The 12,618-nt window shown below is 37.4% G+C and overlaps 1 protein-coding gene across 2 annotated transcripts in view; it reads right to left on the bottom strand.

Moving 5' to 3' along the window:
• Positions 1 to 12,618, bottom strand: part of irf2b (interferon regulatory factor 2b) — a 30,866-nt gene extending 18,248 nt beyond the window's left edge. Inside the window, exons 1-4 of one of the 2 annotated variants that reach the window (XM_088343330.1) lie at positions 12,404 to 12,618; positions 5,074 to 5,138; positions 3,165 to 3,252; positions 1,660 to 1,759 (exon numbers count right to left, since the gene is read on the bottom strand). In XM_088343330.1, the coding sequence (XP_088199456.1) occupies positions 1,660 to 1,759; positions 3,165 to 3,251 (187 nt within the window). In that variant the 5' untranslated portion in view covers position 3,252; positions 5,074 to 5,138; positions 12,404 to 12,618. Of the gene's footprint in view, positions 1 to 1,659; positions 1,760 to 3,164; positions 3,256 to 5,073; positions 5,139 to 12,403 lie in introns of both variants that reach the window. The other variant, XM_088343328.1, reaches the window with a different exon arrangement.

Here is a 12,618-nt window from a genome sequence, read left to right as displayed (position 1 = left end):
TTTAGTGAGGGTGGATTTGGTGCCAATGAGAAGTAGTTCCGTTTAATTCCGGTTCAGTTTTAGGAAGTTGACGATGAACCTTGATTTTATTTCAGAAAGGCAAGAGTTGAGGTCAGGTGGTGGGAGAATTGAGTTGGGTTTGCAGGAAAGGTAAAGCAGGGTGTCATCCGCGAAGCAGTGGAAGGAAATATCGAATTACCTAAAGATATCGCCAAGGTGGAGAAGGTAGGTTATAAAGAGGATGCGACCCCTGGGCATGCCTTGGGGCACACCTGAGGAGACTAGACAGGGGTCAGAGGAGAAGGACTTGAGTTGAATGAATTGAGTGCGGCCAGAGAGGTACGAATGAAACCATTGGAGGGGGTTTGGGATACACCAAGTGAAGAGAGTCTGCTCGGAATGGTAGATGGTGTCAAAGGCGGCACGTAGGTTGAGGATGATCTTTATAAGTGCAGTTTCAGTGCTGTGGCATGGATGGAAACCGGACTGAAAGGGTTCACATAAACTCTTGATGAGCATGACGTTGGGAGCAGACCACTTTTTTGAGGATTTTGGTGCTTTTCTTTTTCCAATTGTAATACCTTCAATATCTAAACCATTCTTCCCATAAACACAAGGGCACTTTGCTTACAAAATACCATTATAAAGCAAGAACACTGAACTTATGCATTAACGATGCATGAACTTTGCAGGAACTTTTCAGTGCCCAATGTTTCAGGTGACATGATCACATGATATTGATCACAATGGAGATGCACGAAAGGTCATGCTTCTTGGTCCAGGAGGAAGAAAGCTTTGAAGCGTTGACTGTCTGTGCTTATGTCTTAGCTTTTCTCACCTCACTGCTCATACTCGGCCTACACACTGTGATGCACTGGATACCGGAAGCAAAACTAGGCAGTAGGGGCTCCTTAATGTGTGGATATGGATCTCATCAAAGCCACTCCTGCTATCAATCCTTTTTTTAATCATACAGTAATCATTTTTAGAGGCTTGATACTCAAGTCATGTTTATCTGTATCGCCTTTAATCATAAGAAGTCTTTAAGGGTTGTACGGACTACAGACTACCATTACACCATCCCCTAGTCTAAAACCTACACGAGGGCAGGGGAAAAACTCAAAAATCTCAGCATGAGGACAACAACATTCATTAGCTACTGAATATAAGTGTGTTTTCATGCCTTGATTTAAACACTTCCATCCCAGAGGCCAGAGCATTCTACACCACAGGGCCCAAAGAGAGATCGCTTTAAAACCTGCGGAATTCTTCTTGGCTCTTGGGATCACTAGTAGACCAGTGTTTTCTGAGCGAAGCGTAGGAAGAAATTACATCAGAAAGATATGAAGGGGCACAATTATTAGAATGCTAAAATGTATTTATTAAAAATTATCTATTTACACATTACATAATACCTGTGTTTCTCAACTGGTAGGTCGTGACCCTAAAGTGAGTCACAGACCTGTTTTCATTTGCCTTGGCAAAATAATGCTAAGAAAAAAAAAACTGACAGTCAATCCCTCTCCCTAAAGCCTTCATAATATATTTTTTAAATAGAACAAAAAAAAGGGACAATGCTTCTAAAAACGTATTTATACTCTATGGCACTAAATGAGTTAAGAGACTATCCTTTACAGTGGTGACGGAAATCACGTTTACCAGTATGTATGGCCCATCTCATGAAGAGAGGAGCGTCTTTCTCCAAGTCCCAGCCATGACGAGCTGCGTGCATCCAAGGGATCTGGAAGATTCGTTTTTCCTAAAACATAAATATAAGCAACTTTTTTTCATATCACAGTCGAGCGCTACGTGACCGGTTGGCTAATGTTAAGCTAACATTGAGATTTTCTGGTGTAGTGTTGTCTCCCTCTGGATGAGCCTCGTGTTATTGTGAAATCAATCCAAATTTCTCAACATATGAGTATTTTTTAAAAATGCACGTTTATATCCAGTGGCGGTTCTACACTAAATTACTCCCTGGGGAAGACCACCTCCAAGCCCCCCCAAAGCCCCCTTTCCCCCGAAAAAATTGCTAAGACAGATATTTAACACACATAAAAGAGGTACATATATATTAGTCCATTCCACAAATTCTCAACTAAAAAATATAAATACGCTATTTACATTAGGCCAGTCATTCTAAGCTTGAGAGAGATAAACTAAAAAGAAAAATCCAATGCCTGATTTTTAAGTCAAGTCAAGCCATTTTATTTTTATAGCCCTTAATCACAAAGAGTCTCAAAGGGCTGCACAGGTTATTGCACAGACTATTATTTCAGACTATTATTACACCATCCCCTGATCTGGGACCAACATGAGGGCAAGGAAAAACTCAAAAACCTCAACATGAGCCGATAAGCAGGTAGTTTCCCTGCATGGCTGACGCTGCTATCGGTTAGTTAGTGTGTGTAAAAGGGAAAGTGTGAAGCACATTGTAAAGCTTTTTGGGAGGTCTTCATTGACTTGAAAAGCGCTATGTAAATGCAGAACAAATGCAAATACAAAAGTGGCATATATCTATCAAAAAAGCTTAAATAATAAATACAAATACGCTATATACATAAAAATGGCAAATATACATCAAAATGGTTAAATAATAAATACAAAGAGGTAGATATATTTGTAAATTCCACCAATGCTCAAATAAAAAATATAAATATACTATATACCTAAAAATAGCAAATAATTATCGAACGATGCTTGAACAAATACATGCATTAAAATGGCAAAAAATAATCGAAAATTGCAAAGGGAACAATAACATAGAATCATAAAATTGACTTATATTCTTTTTATTATTAAGTTCTCGTGTGTCACTGAAAAATCGCCGTCCTTGCCCGTGCCCAAAACCGCCACCGTTTATATGATAAGATTCATGTTTTTTTTTAAAAGAATGAAGTGTTTTTTACCGCTAGGAGGCACTAAATAATACACACTTCCACTTTAGGTATATGGAAGTTGTATAATTGGTCACATTTCTTGAACTTTCTTAATTGATTTCTTCCCTCGAAGAAAACGCATCTTAGGTAATGTTATCCAGGAACAGCAGGAGTGAGAATAAATGCGATACATATTGAGACTAACAGGAAATGTTCCCCTTTCACAATTAAACAACACACGCACCGAAATACTTCCAATAAGTACATTATAGTGACAGCTCTTACTTTGTTAACCCATTTGAGGCCCGGTATCTGGCTGGAGTTGATCTGTTCCTCCAGCCACGGCCGCATCCTCATTCGATCCACTGGCATTCTGCTGTTTTAACAAAGAGATTTCACATAAGACGTTCAGGTCGGTATAAAAAGTAATTCTTTGGACAGTATGAGCTGGAAAAATACTGAGAATGTTCAGTCAGAAATTGGTTCGTTTTTTTCTAGGTACAATAATGTAGAAATGAATACTTACAAATATATGCCATGTAAATAGAGGAACACGTAAATAAATCACGCAATTCCGTAGTATAGGGCATAAAAGAAATGTATTCATATTTGTATGCAGTTTGTCATTTACTTTGGTACTTTTTCTGTTTTTTTATTTAGGGAGGTATTTTGTTGCGTGTTTTGTAATTAATTTTGTGAGAGTTTTGTAGTTTATTTTCACATGTGTTTTGTCACGCTTTTTCACGTGTTTCGTCAAGTATCTAATTGTGTATTTTGTCGCGTATTTGGTCATGTATTTTCTTGTGTGTTTTATCGTGTGTTTTTTTGTGTGTTTTTCGAGTCTTTAGTCGAGTATGCGGTCTTGTATTTTGTCTGGTTTTAGTGTGTGTGGTTTGTAATTTGTTTTGTCTGTTTTTTGGTGGGTTTTTTGTGTGTTTAATCGCGTATTTCATTGTGTATTTTGTCGTGGGTTTTGTCATTTCTTTTAAAGCGTATTTGGTCGTGTATTTTAGCGTGTTTTATTGTGCGGTTTGTCATTTGTTTTGTCGTGTGTTTCAGTTTTTTGTGTTTTTTTGTGTGTTAAGACGCGTATTTTGTTGCGTATTTTGTCGTGGGATTTTTCATTTCTTTTGATGCATATTTTTTGCTTATATTGTTGTGTATTAAGTCGCATATTTTGTCTTGTTTTATTGTGTGGTTTGTAATTAGTTTTGTCGTGTGTTTCAGTTCTTTTGTGTTTTTCGTGTGTTTAGACGCGTATTTTGTCGCATATTTTGTCACGTATTTGGTCATGTATTTTGTCGTGCGTTTTATTGAGTGCTTTGCAACTGTTTTGTCACAGGTTTTGTTTTTCTGTGTTTTCGTGTGTTATGTTATGTATTTTGTCATGAGTTTTGTAATTTGTTTTGTGTTTTGTTGTGTTTTTTCACAAATCTTGTCGCGTGAATTGTCGCTGACTTGATCATGTTTTTTTGGGGGGGTTTTCGTGTGTTTAGTTGCATATTTGGTCGTGTATTTTGTCGTGTGTCCTTGTGAATAAGGGCAATACGATTAAACATGATTTATCTTGATGTATGTTTTGTAATTTATTTGGACGTGTGTTTTGTCGTGTGTTGTCGTTTACATTGTCGTGTGTGCCGTCCCGTGTTTCCTCGCTCATTTTCTCACATATTTAAATAAGGAGCTTATCACCTATTAGTGTATCAATGATAAACACAAATCAGCTACTACACCTATCGACCAATAGGTGGAAGGCTCAGACAGTTTGACCCGCCCCCTCATTTAAATAACATTTTGTCATGACAAAATAAATGAAAACATTTAATACGCACCAAAAAAACGACCAAATAGACCAAATAAATACCGAAGTAAATAAACGACTACATAGATAAAAAATTACATTGATGTTATATATTTTTCGGTAGGTATTACACGTTTTAGTTTTGTGTTCATTTATTCATATGGCAAATAGGAATTTTTTATTTATTTATACATTTATTTCAAATTACGGCAGAATCGGTCCTGCTTTCGGTAGAGTGGCAGGTGCCTCAACTGTGTTTATAAAAATACAATTAAAAATAATAACCACAACAATGATAAATGACAAAAACACCAATAATGAACACCATTACTTCATATGAAAAGTATAATTTGGCATTGTGAAGTAAGAGAAACAGTTTTGCCAATTACAAACCTCAATCCAGTAGAGCGATTGCGTAATCTCGAGTGAGGCGAGGCTTCTTGCCGCCACACTTCGCTCTTTCACATGTAATAAAAATGGAAAGATGTTAAGTTAGCAATTTGGACTATGAAATTGACGTTTTTTTTTGCATTCATTTAAAAAAGAATCTACCGTAAATTCCAGACTATAGAGCGCACCTGATTAAAAGCCGCACCCACCATATTTTAAGAGGAAAACCGATTTTCTACATACACAAGCCACACCTGTATATAAGCCGCATGCGCCCACATTCAAACATGTAACACAAACACAAAATTGACCCAAACCCGACTTCAAGTCCCGCGATTGAGACTAAATATCCGTCATTAAAGTCCACAGTCCAAAAATCACAGCCGGCAAAATGAAGGGAAAATGATACCGGTACTTAAGGTTTGATGCAGACCTGCAGAGTCCGGGTCCCGTTGAAAGTAATACAAGGAAAAAAGTGTATATTTCCAAAGGTAAGGGTGGGAAAAATATATCAGATGAACACATTTACTCACGCAACCCCTTTTTCTTTAACCAACTTTTTACCCCCCTTCTTTCCTTGTCTGTCCCTCACCTTTAGCGGTCCCCACTTAAACTCGGCAACCCGCGTTTGCTCCGCCCCTCACTTTTCGTTCAAAACATATCAGAATAAGTGTCTAAAAAAAAAAAACAAATACATTACAAAAATATACAGTTGCAAATACATATTATACATGGGTTACACATATTTACAAAGAAAGACTGTACACCGAGAGAGTTTCCAAAGCTTTAATAATAATAATAATATAGCTTTGACAGGGCAGTTAATGGTAGCAACACTCGAGCGCCGCTAGCGGCCGTTAGAAAAATTACATAAATTGGGCGCATCACTGAATAAGCCGCAGGGTTAAAAGTTAGGGAAAAAAGTAGAGGCTTATAGTCCAGAATTTTTGGTAATTGAAAAGTAATGTATGATTCCAATGTGTAGTCACTAGTGTGCCCTTAGACCTCTTCTAGTCTGCCACGAGAAAAGTAATATTAATCTTTTCCAACAAACTTAAACTGTAACATTTATCCACGTCAGTAGGTGGCAGCAAAGATCATTTTTTTCTTTTTATAAACTAATTATCCGCTCATAAGGTAGAACAAGGAAATATATTGAATAAGTATTTTTGTTTGAAGAAGCTGGTCAAGAATTCACTGTGAAAATAATGAAGTAAATCAAATAAAGTGAAAATGTCACACATGATTTTGATGATTTATAATTATTTTCTTGTTTAACAAAAACAGTAAAAGTTAGTTTGGTTCCACTGGCATATAGTTTTTGCGCATTTTACAAAGTTTGTACATCTTTTTAATGGCCAAACTTAAGCACTTTTTGAGGACCTTCAAAGCCACTTTTTAATTTCTCCATCTTGGTCTCTCTACCTGTCCTCTTGGACGCGACGCTCGTAACAACACTAAAGAAACTAATGCCAGCTGCCGTTAGTTAGGAGGGAAGAAGAAATGCAATGGCGAAGCAAAGCCATCAGCGCAGGAGTGTCAGACTTGTTTTATTTTTCTTCATTGAATGCGTTGTCAATCGAGTCAGACTGCCAGGTAACATGGCAACAATTTCAAGCACATCACCCAAAATTCAACTAGCTTATTTCACGCAGTCGCTGTAGCTGGTTCTATTTACACAGAGCGTGGGTGCCCTCTGCTGCTGGCTGTGGTTTGTTTAAGGGTTGATTACAAAGTAAAACACACGGATAAAAACATGTCGGAGTTCGTTTTTCAGTTTTCTACACTTGTGAACCTTCAAATAATTAATCAGTTGCTCGCTTTCCATGTTCTTCCGCGTAGCGTAGAAATCAACGCACCACGGCGGACGAAAATATGGAAACTATTAAATGTAGGGCATGTGAAGTTTTAGATTGAATTTATATTTGGGGGGACAATTCTGTTCAGCCTCCAGTAGCCAATAAATTTTAAGCCGCTAGATACGCTATCGGCGTTAGCATCCATGAGTACTTCCGCATACAATGGACACATTGCGTGTCCTCTTCTGCGCATACGGGACGTAGTGGCGTTCACACAGGAGATCGCATAGAAGTCACAGATGATTTACTTGGAAATGCAAACGATGTCACAAACACATCGGATTTCACCCCAAAAAAATCGGAATTGCAAAGTGAACCTAGCCTTTTATAAAGTCCCACATTTCATCCTTTACCGGAGACGCCCATACTTTACCCAAGGGGTGTCAAACAGGCGGAACGCGGGCTGGATCAGGCCTGCTAAGGGATTGAATCCAGCCCGCGAGACAATACTGAGGGAAGCGCGAGAGAAAAACGAGCTGCAGGTTGAAATGTGTCCACTTGATGTTGCCAAAGCCAGAGGCCTCTAGTTGTCTCTCTCTCTCTCTCTCTCTCTCTCTCTCTCTCTCTCTCTCTCTCTCTCTCTCTCTCTCTCTCTCTCTCTCTCTCTCTCTCTCTCTCTCTCTCTCTCTCTCTCTCTCTCTCTCTCTCTCTCTCTCTCTCTCTCTCTCTCTCTCTCTCTTTTGGATCCTTTTTCTCTGTGTGTCTTTGTACCTTCTTTTGCTCTCTCTTCCTTTTCTCCTTCTCTCTCGTTTCTCTTTCTCTATTTCTCTTTCCTCATCTCTCTTTTCTCTCTACCCTCTTTGGATCTCTTTCTTTCCATCTCTCAACATTTCTATTTTATCTCTTTTGTTTGTCACATTATCTCTCTCTCTCCCTCTCTGTCGCTCCCTCTCTCTTTTCTCTCTTTCTTTTCACTCTCCCTTTCTCCCTTTCACTCTTTGTCCCACCCTCTCTCTTTCTCTTTCCCTCTCATCCTCTTATTTCTTTCTCTCTTTTTTTCTTTCTCCTCAAGCCACTAGTCTGGCCCCCGTGAGAATGTTTGTTCTATCGTGTGGCCCCCCCGAGTTAAAATGAGTTTGACACTCCTGCTTGACCCTTTAGCTTCATCTACGTCCGCCTTACACCGCAGGATAGGAAGAAGAAAATCTAACTAGTGGATGAGCCACGCCCCGAGTTTGCTGCACGTGCACGCATTATCTTTATGAAACTACATTTATAAAGCTAAGAACAAACAAACAGAAGCGGAGTTTAACCCTTCTACGTTTCAGTTATTAACGAAATGTGTCAGTCAAACCAGATAAAACAGAGACACTCCCCATGCACATGGCACAGCATGCCAGCATAACAGGTCAAACTGGGTAAAACACAATCAAAACCACATAGTAAACTGGTATGTTCTTAATTGTTCACAGGTCTTCTAGTGTGTTTTTCAACCAGTGTGCAAGGGCACACGAGAGTTCCACGGGAAGCTGCCCTATTTACATGCCATCAACATGCCACTTCATATATCCCTGGTTCACTCCTTTGCTGGAAATTTTTCAATTAAAAAAAATATTGAGTTAGGAAAAAAATAAAAATAAATAATGGATGCCTTCAGCACCACTGAGGAACATTTCGCACAGCCAAGATTCAACTCAATTGTTTTTTGTGATGCTAAATGGCCAATTCATATTATAGTGTCTTTGTCATGTACTGTGACCGGACACCTGCTCTGCATTCTCCTACATCCCACTGTGAAGAGTATTTGTCCCGCTCCTTTCTTCATGATGCCTAAACGCTGCGTCCATCCGTCTTTGTTTCTGTCCGTCTGTCCCAATGTTTGTCCGTCCATCCCAGTGTTTGTTCGTCCGTCCCCATGTTGGTTGTCTGTCCCCGTGTCCGTCCTTATGTCTCTCCTTCAATCCCTGTGTCTGTCCGGCAGTCCGTGCGTCCGTCCCTTCATTCCCATGTCTCTCTGTCCTTCCATTCCCGTGTCTCTCATCCCCATATCTGTCTGTCTCCATGTCTGTCCACCGTGTCTTTTTGTCCCCGTGTCTGTCCCACTCCATGTCTGTCCGTCCATGTGCCAGTCCGCCCGTCCCCAGGGTTTCTCTGTCTCTCTCTGTCTCCTTCTCTCTCTCTATTACACCATGAAAAACGGTCACCACAAATGATGAAAAACCTTAGACAAGATAATAATTTAGACTTCTTGTATTTCTGCAGAAGTATTTCTGTGGTGGGGTTGTTGTAGTATTTCTGTAGTCTTCTTGTAGTATTTCTACTGGAGTATTTTTGTAGGACTATTGAGGTATTTTTAAAGTAGTATTTTGTAGTATTATTACTGTATTTATATTATTAATTAGTAGAAGTAGTATTTTGTAGTATAACTATAGTTATATTTTTGAAGTACAGTATTTCTTTTGTAGGATTTTTACTATTTCCATAATAATTTTTTCTAGCCTTTCTTTTGTATTCTTGTATTTCTGCAGTAGTATTTTGCAGTATTTCCGTGGTGGGGTTGTTGTTGTAGTAATTCTATAGTCTTCTTTTAGTATTTCTACTGTTGTATTTTTGTAGGATTCTTGAGGTATTTTTAAAGTAGTATTTTGTAGTATTATTATTGCATTTTTATTTTTGGAGTATGAGTAGAAGTAGTATTTTTGTAGTTATATTTTTGAAGTACAGTATTTCTGTAGTACGATTTTTACTATTTCCATAATCAAATTTTGTAGCCTTTCCTTTGAATCCTTGTATTTCTGCAGTTGCATTTTTGTAGTATTGCTGAAGCACTTTTCAATATTTCTACTGTGGTATTTTTGTAGGGTTTTTGTGGTATTCTGCGGGATTGTTGTGATATTTTTAATGTAGTATTTTGTAGTATCATCACTGTTGTTGTATTATTGGGGTATTAGTAAAAGTAGTATTTTTGCATTATTTCCATGGGAGAATTTTTGCTTCACAGCAAAGTTAGACAAACACTTGTGTAATGTTATGTTGAAGTGGTAAGATCAATATCTAATGGTTTAACTATTAACTCGGGTTTAATTTAACCACCGCAAACAGGCAGATTGCACAATATGGGAAGTTTACGTCTTTTGCAGAAGAAAAACTGAGAAAGAGAAATCATACGTACAAGTTTCACTTTATTGTCATCATTTCCAAGAAAAAATAACACTCAAATACCAAAATATAATTTGGCTTAAAGAAGATTCAAAATAAAAACTCGTTTTAACAAGTGGTTAATACAAAAAAACTTCAGCAGTAGTGTTTTTGTAGTATTTCTAGAGTAGGATTTTAGTAGAATTTCTGTAGTGTTCTTTTACTATTTCTACAGTATTTTGCAGGACTCTGAGTATTTCTACAGTAGTACTTAACTAGTATTTATGTAGTAGTGTTTTTGTAGCATTTCTGTAGTGGGATTTTTGTAGTATTTCTGTATTATTCTTGTAGGATTTTTTTAGTTCCGTTTCCGTGGTGGAATTTTAGTGGAATTTCTGTGGTATCCTTGTAATATTTGACAGTGGTATTTTTGTAGGAATCTGGTCGTATTTCAGCAGTGGTACTTATCTAGTATCTACTGTATGTATTAGTTTTTTGTAGTATTTCCGTAGGAAGATTTTTCTAGTATTTCTGTATTATTCATGTGGGATTTTTTTCATTCTGTTTCTGTAGTGGAATTTTAGTGGAATTTCTGTGGTATCCTTGTAATATTTTAAAGTGGTATTTTTGTAGGAATCTGGTAGTATTTCTACAGAGGTACTTATCTAGTATCTACTGTATGTAGTAGGTTTATTTTTGTAGTATTTCCGTAGGATGATTTTTCTAGTATTTCTGTATTATTCTTGTAGGATTTTTTCATACTGTTTCCGTAGTGGAATTTTAATGGAATTCATTTCGTATTTTTGTAGTATTTCTACAGTGGTACTTAAATAGTGTTTAAGTAGTAGTCTTTTTGTAGTATTTGTAGTATTCTTGTAGGTTTTATGTACTGTATCCGTAGTACAATTTTAGTAGAATTTATGTGGTATTCTTGTAGTATTTCTACAGCGGTATTTTGAAGGAATCTGGTAGTATTTCTGCAGTAGTACTTAGCTAGTAATTATGGGGTAGTCTTTTTGTAGTATTTCCGTAGTACTGCATTTCTGTTATTATTCTTGTAGGATTGTTGTACCGTTTCCGTAGTGGGATTTTCGTAGAATATCTGTAAAAATTCTACAGTGGTATTTTTGTAGGAATCGTGCAGTATGTCTGCAGTGGTACTTAACTAGTATTTATGTAGAAGTATTTCTCTAGTAGTTTTTTTTCGTACTGTTTACGTAATGGAATTTTAGTAGAATTTCTGTAGTACTCTTGTAGTATTTCTACAGTGGTATTTTTGTAGGAATCTTGTAGTATTCCTGCAGTAGTACCCAACTAGTATGTATGTACCAGGTAGACTGTAGTCTTCTTGTAGTGTTTTTGCAGTTGTTTTTTATTATACTTGTAGTATTTTAGTAGGATTTTTGAAGTAATTTTGTACGATTTCCTTAGTAGCATTTTTGTAGTGTGATTTTTGTAGTATGATTTTTAAAGTATTTCTATAGTAATTTGTAGTATTTGAATGGTAGTATTTTGTAGTATCCCTCTTGAAATTCCACAGTAGTATTTTAGCAATATTTTAGCAGTAGCTTTTTTGCAGTAATTCTGTAGTAGACCTTTGGTAGTATTTTTCTAGTATCCTTGATGTATTTCTAAAATACTATTTCTGTAGGATTCTTGTAGTATTTCTGCAGTAGTATTTTGTCATACATATTTTTGTAGTAGTGCAATGGTGTATTTTTGTAACATTACTGTAGTTGTGCTTTGGAGTATTTCTCAAGAAAGATTACTATTTACATAGTAGGACTTTTGTAATATTCTTGTAGTACAATGTTCTTGACGTGATTCTGAAGTAGGCATTTTGTAAAGGGATTTTTGAAGTATTTATTCTTGTACTATTTCTACAGTTCTGTAGTATTTTTGTAGCATTCCTCTACTGAAGAACTAAGAAATATGGTGAAAGAATCGCTTTTGTTGTGAACTTGGAAAATAAACTCAAATTAATTTTGTTTGTAGTTTAGCCTGTTTTGCTGTGAGTTAATAGGTGCCCCGTTGTGTTTTAATCTTTAATAAGGGGAATTGACATTTAGAGGAACAACTGGCTTGGGGTTAACGGGTATGCTTGAAATAGTGGAGAATACCAAAAGCTCGCATTTCCCGAATTCGAAAACGACACTTAAATGTTACACGAACGAAAGTGACAACTGCATTCCCACTTAAACTATTATTTTCGTTTCTGGCGAGAGCAAACCAACTAATCCAAAAGTGAAAGTTAATTCGTGTCAACGAACGGGAGTGTTAAAAGAAGCAACACTTTCGCTTACGAGGGAAAGAGAAAGGAAGGAGCAGCGCCCGCTCTACAAGTCAGTCCCAAAAAGTCCGACAACGGTGCTGCTAATATGCGGAAATGCTCTCACCTGTTCGCTTCGGGGAGATTTTGTCGGAATAACATCCGCCGCTGCAGAAAATGGACTGTTGTTAATTCATTTATTTATTTCCTCTACGGAAAAGGGAAAGTGAGAACTTCTTTTGGTTGCGTTTGCGGTCCAGAGCGAAAGCAAAACAGGTTTAGCTCGAGTGCTCGCGGGGGCTCAAGATGGAAATCCCCCTCCCACTTCGCCCCGTCGCCAAC

The sequence above is a fragment of the Urocampus carinirostris genome, chromosome 9, assembly GCF_059441175.1.
Source record: "Urocampus carinirostris isolate Australia breed hairy pipefish chromosome 9, RoL_Ucar_1.0, whole genome shotgun sequence".
NCBI classification, from domain to species: domain Eukaryota; kingdom Metazoa; phylum Chordata; class Actinopteri; order Syngnathiformes; family Syngnathidae; genus Urocampus; species Urocampus carinirostris.
The sequence above is the reverse complement of the archived record's forward strand: the minus strand, read 5'-3'. Positions and strand labels throughout refer to the sequence as shown.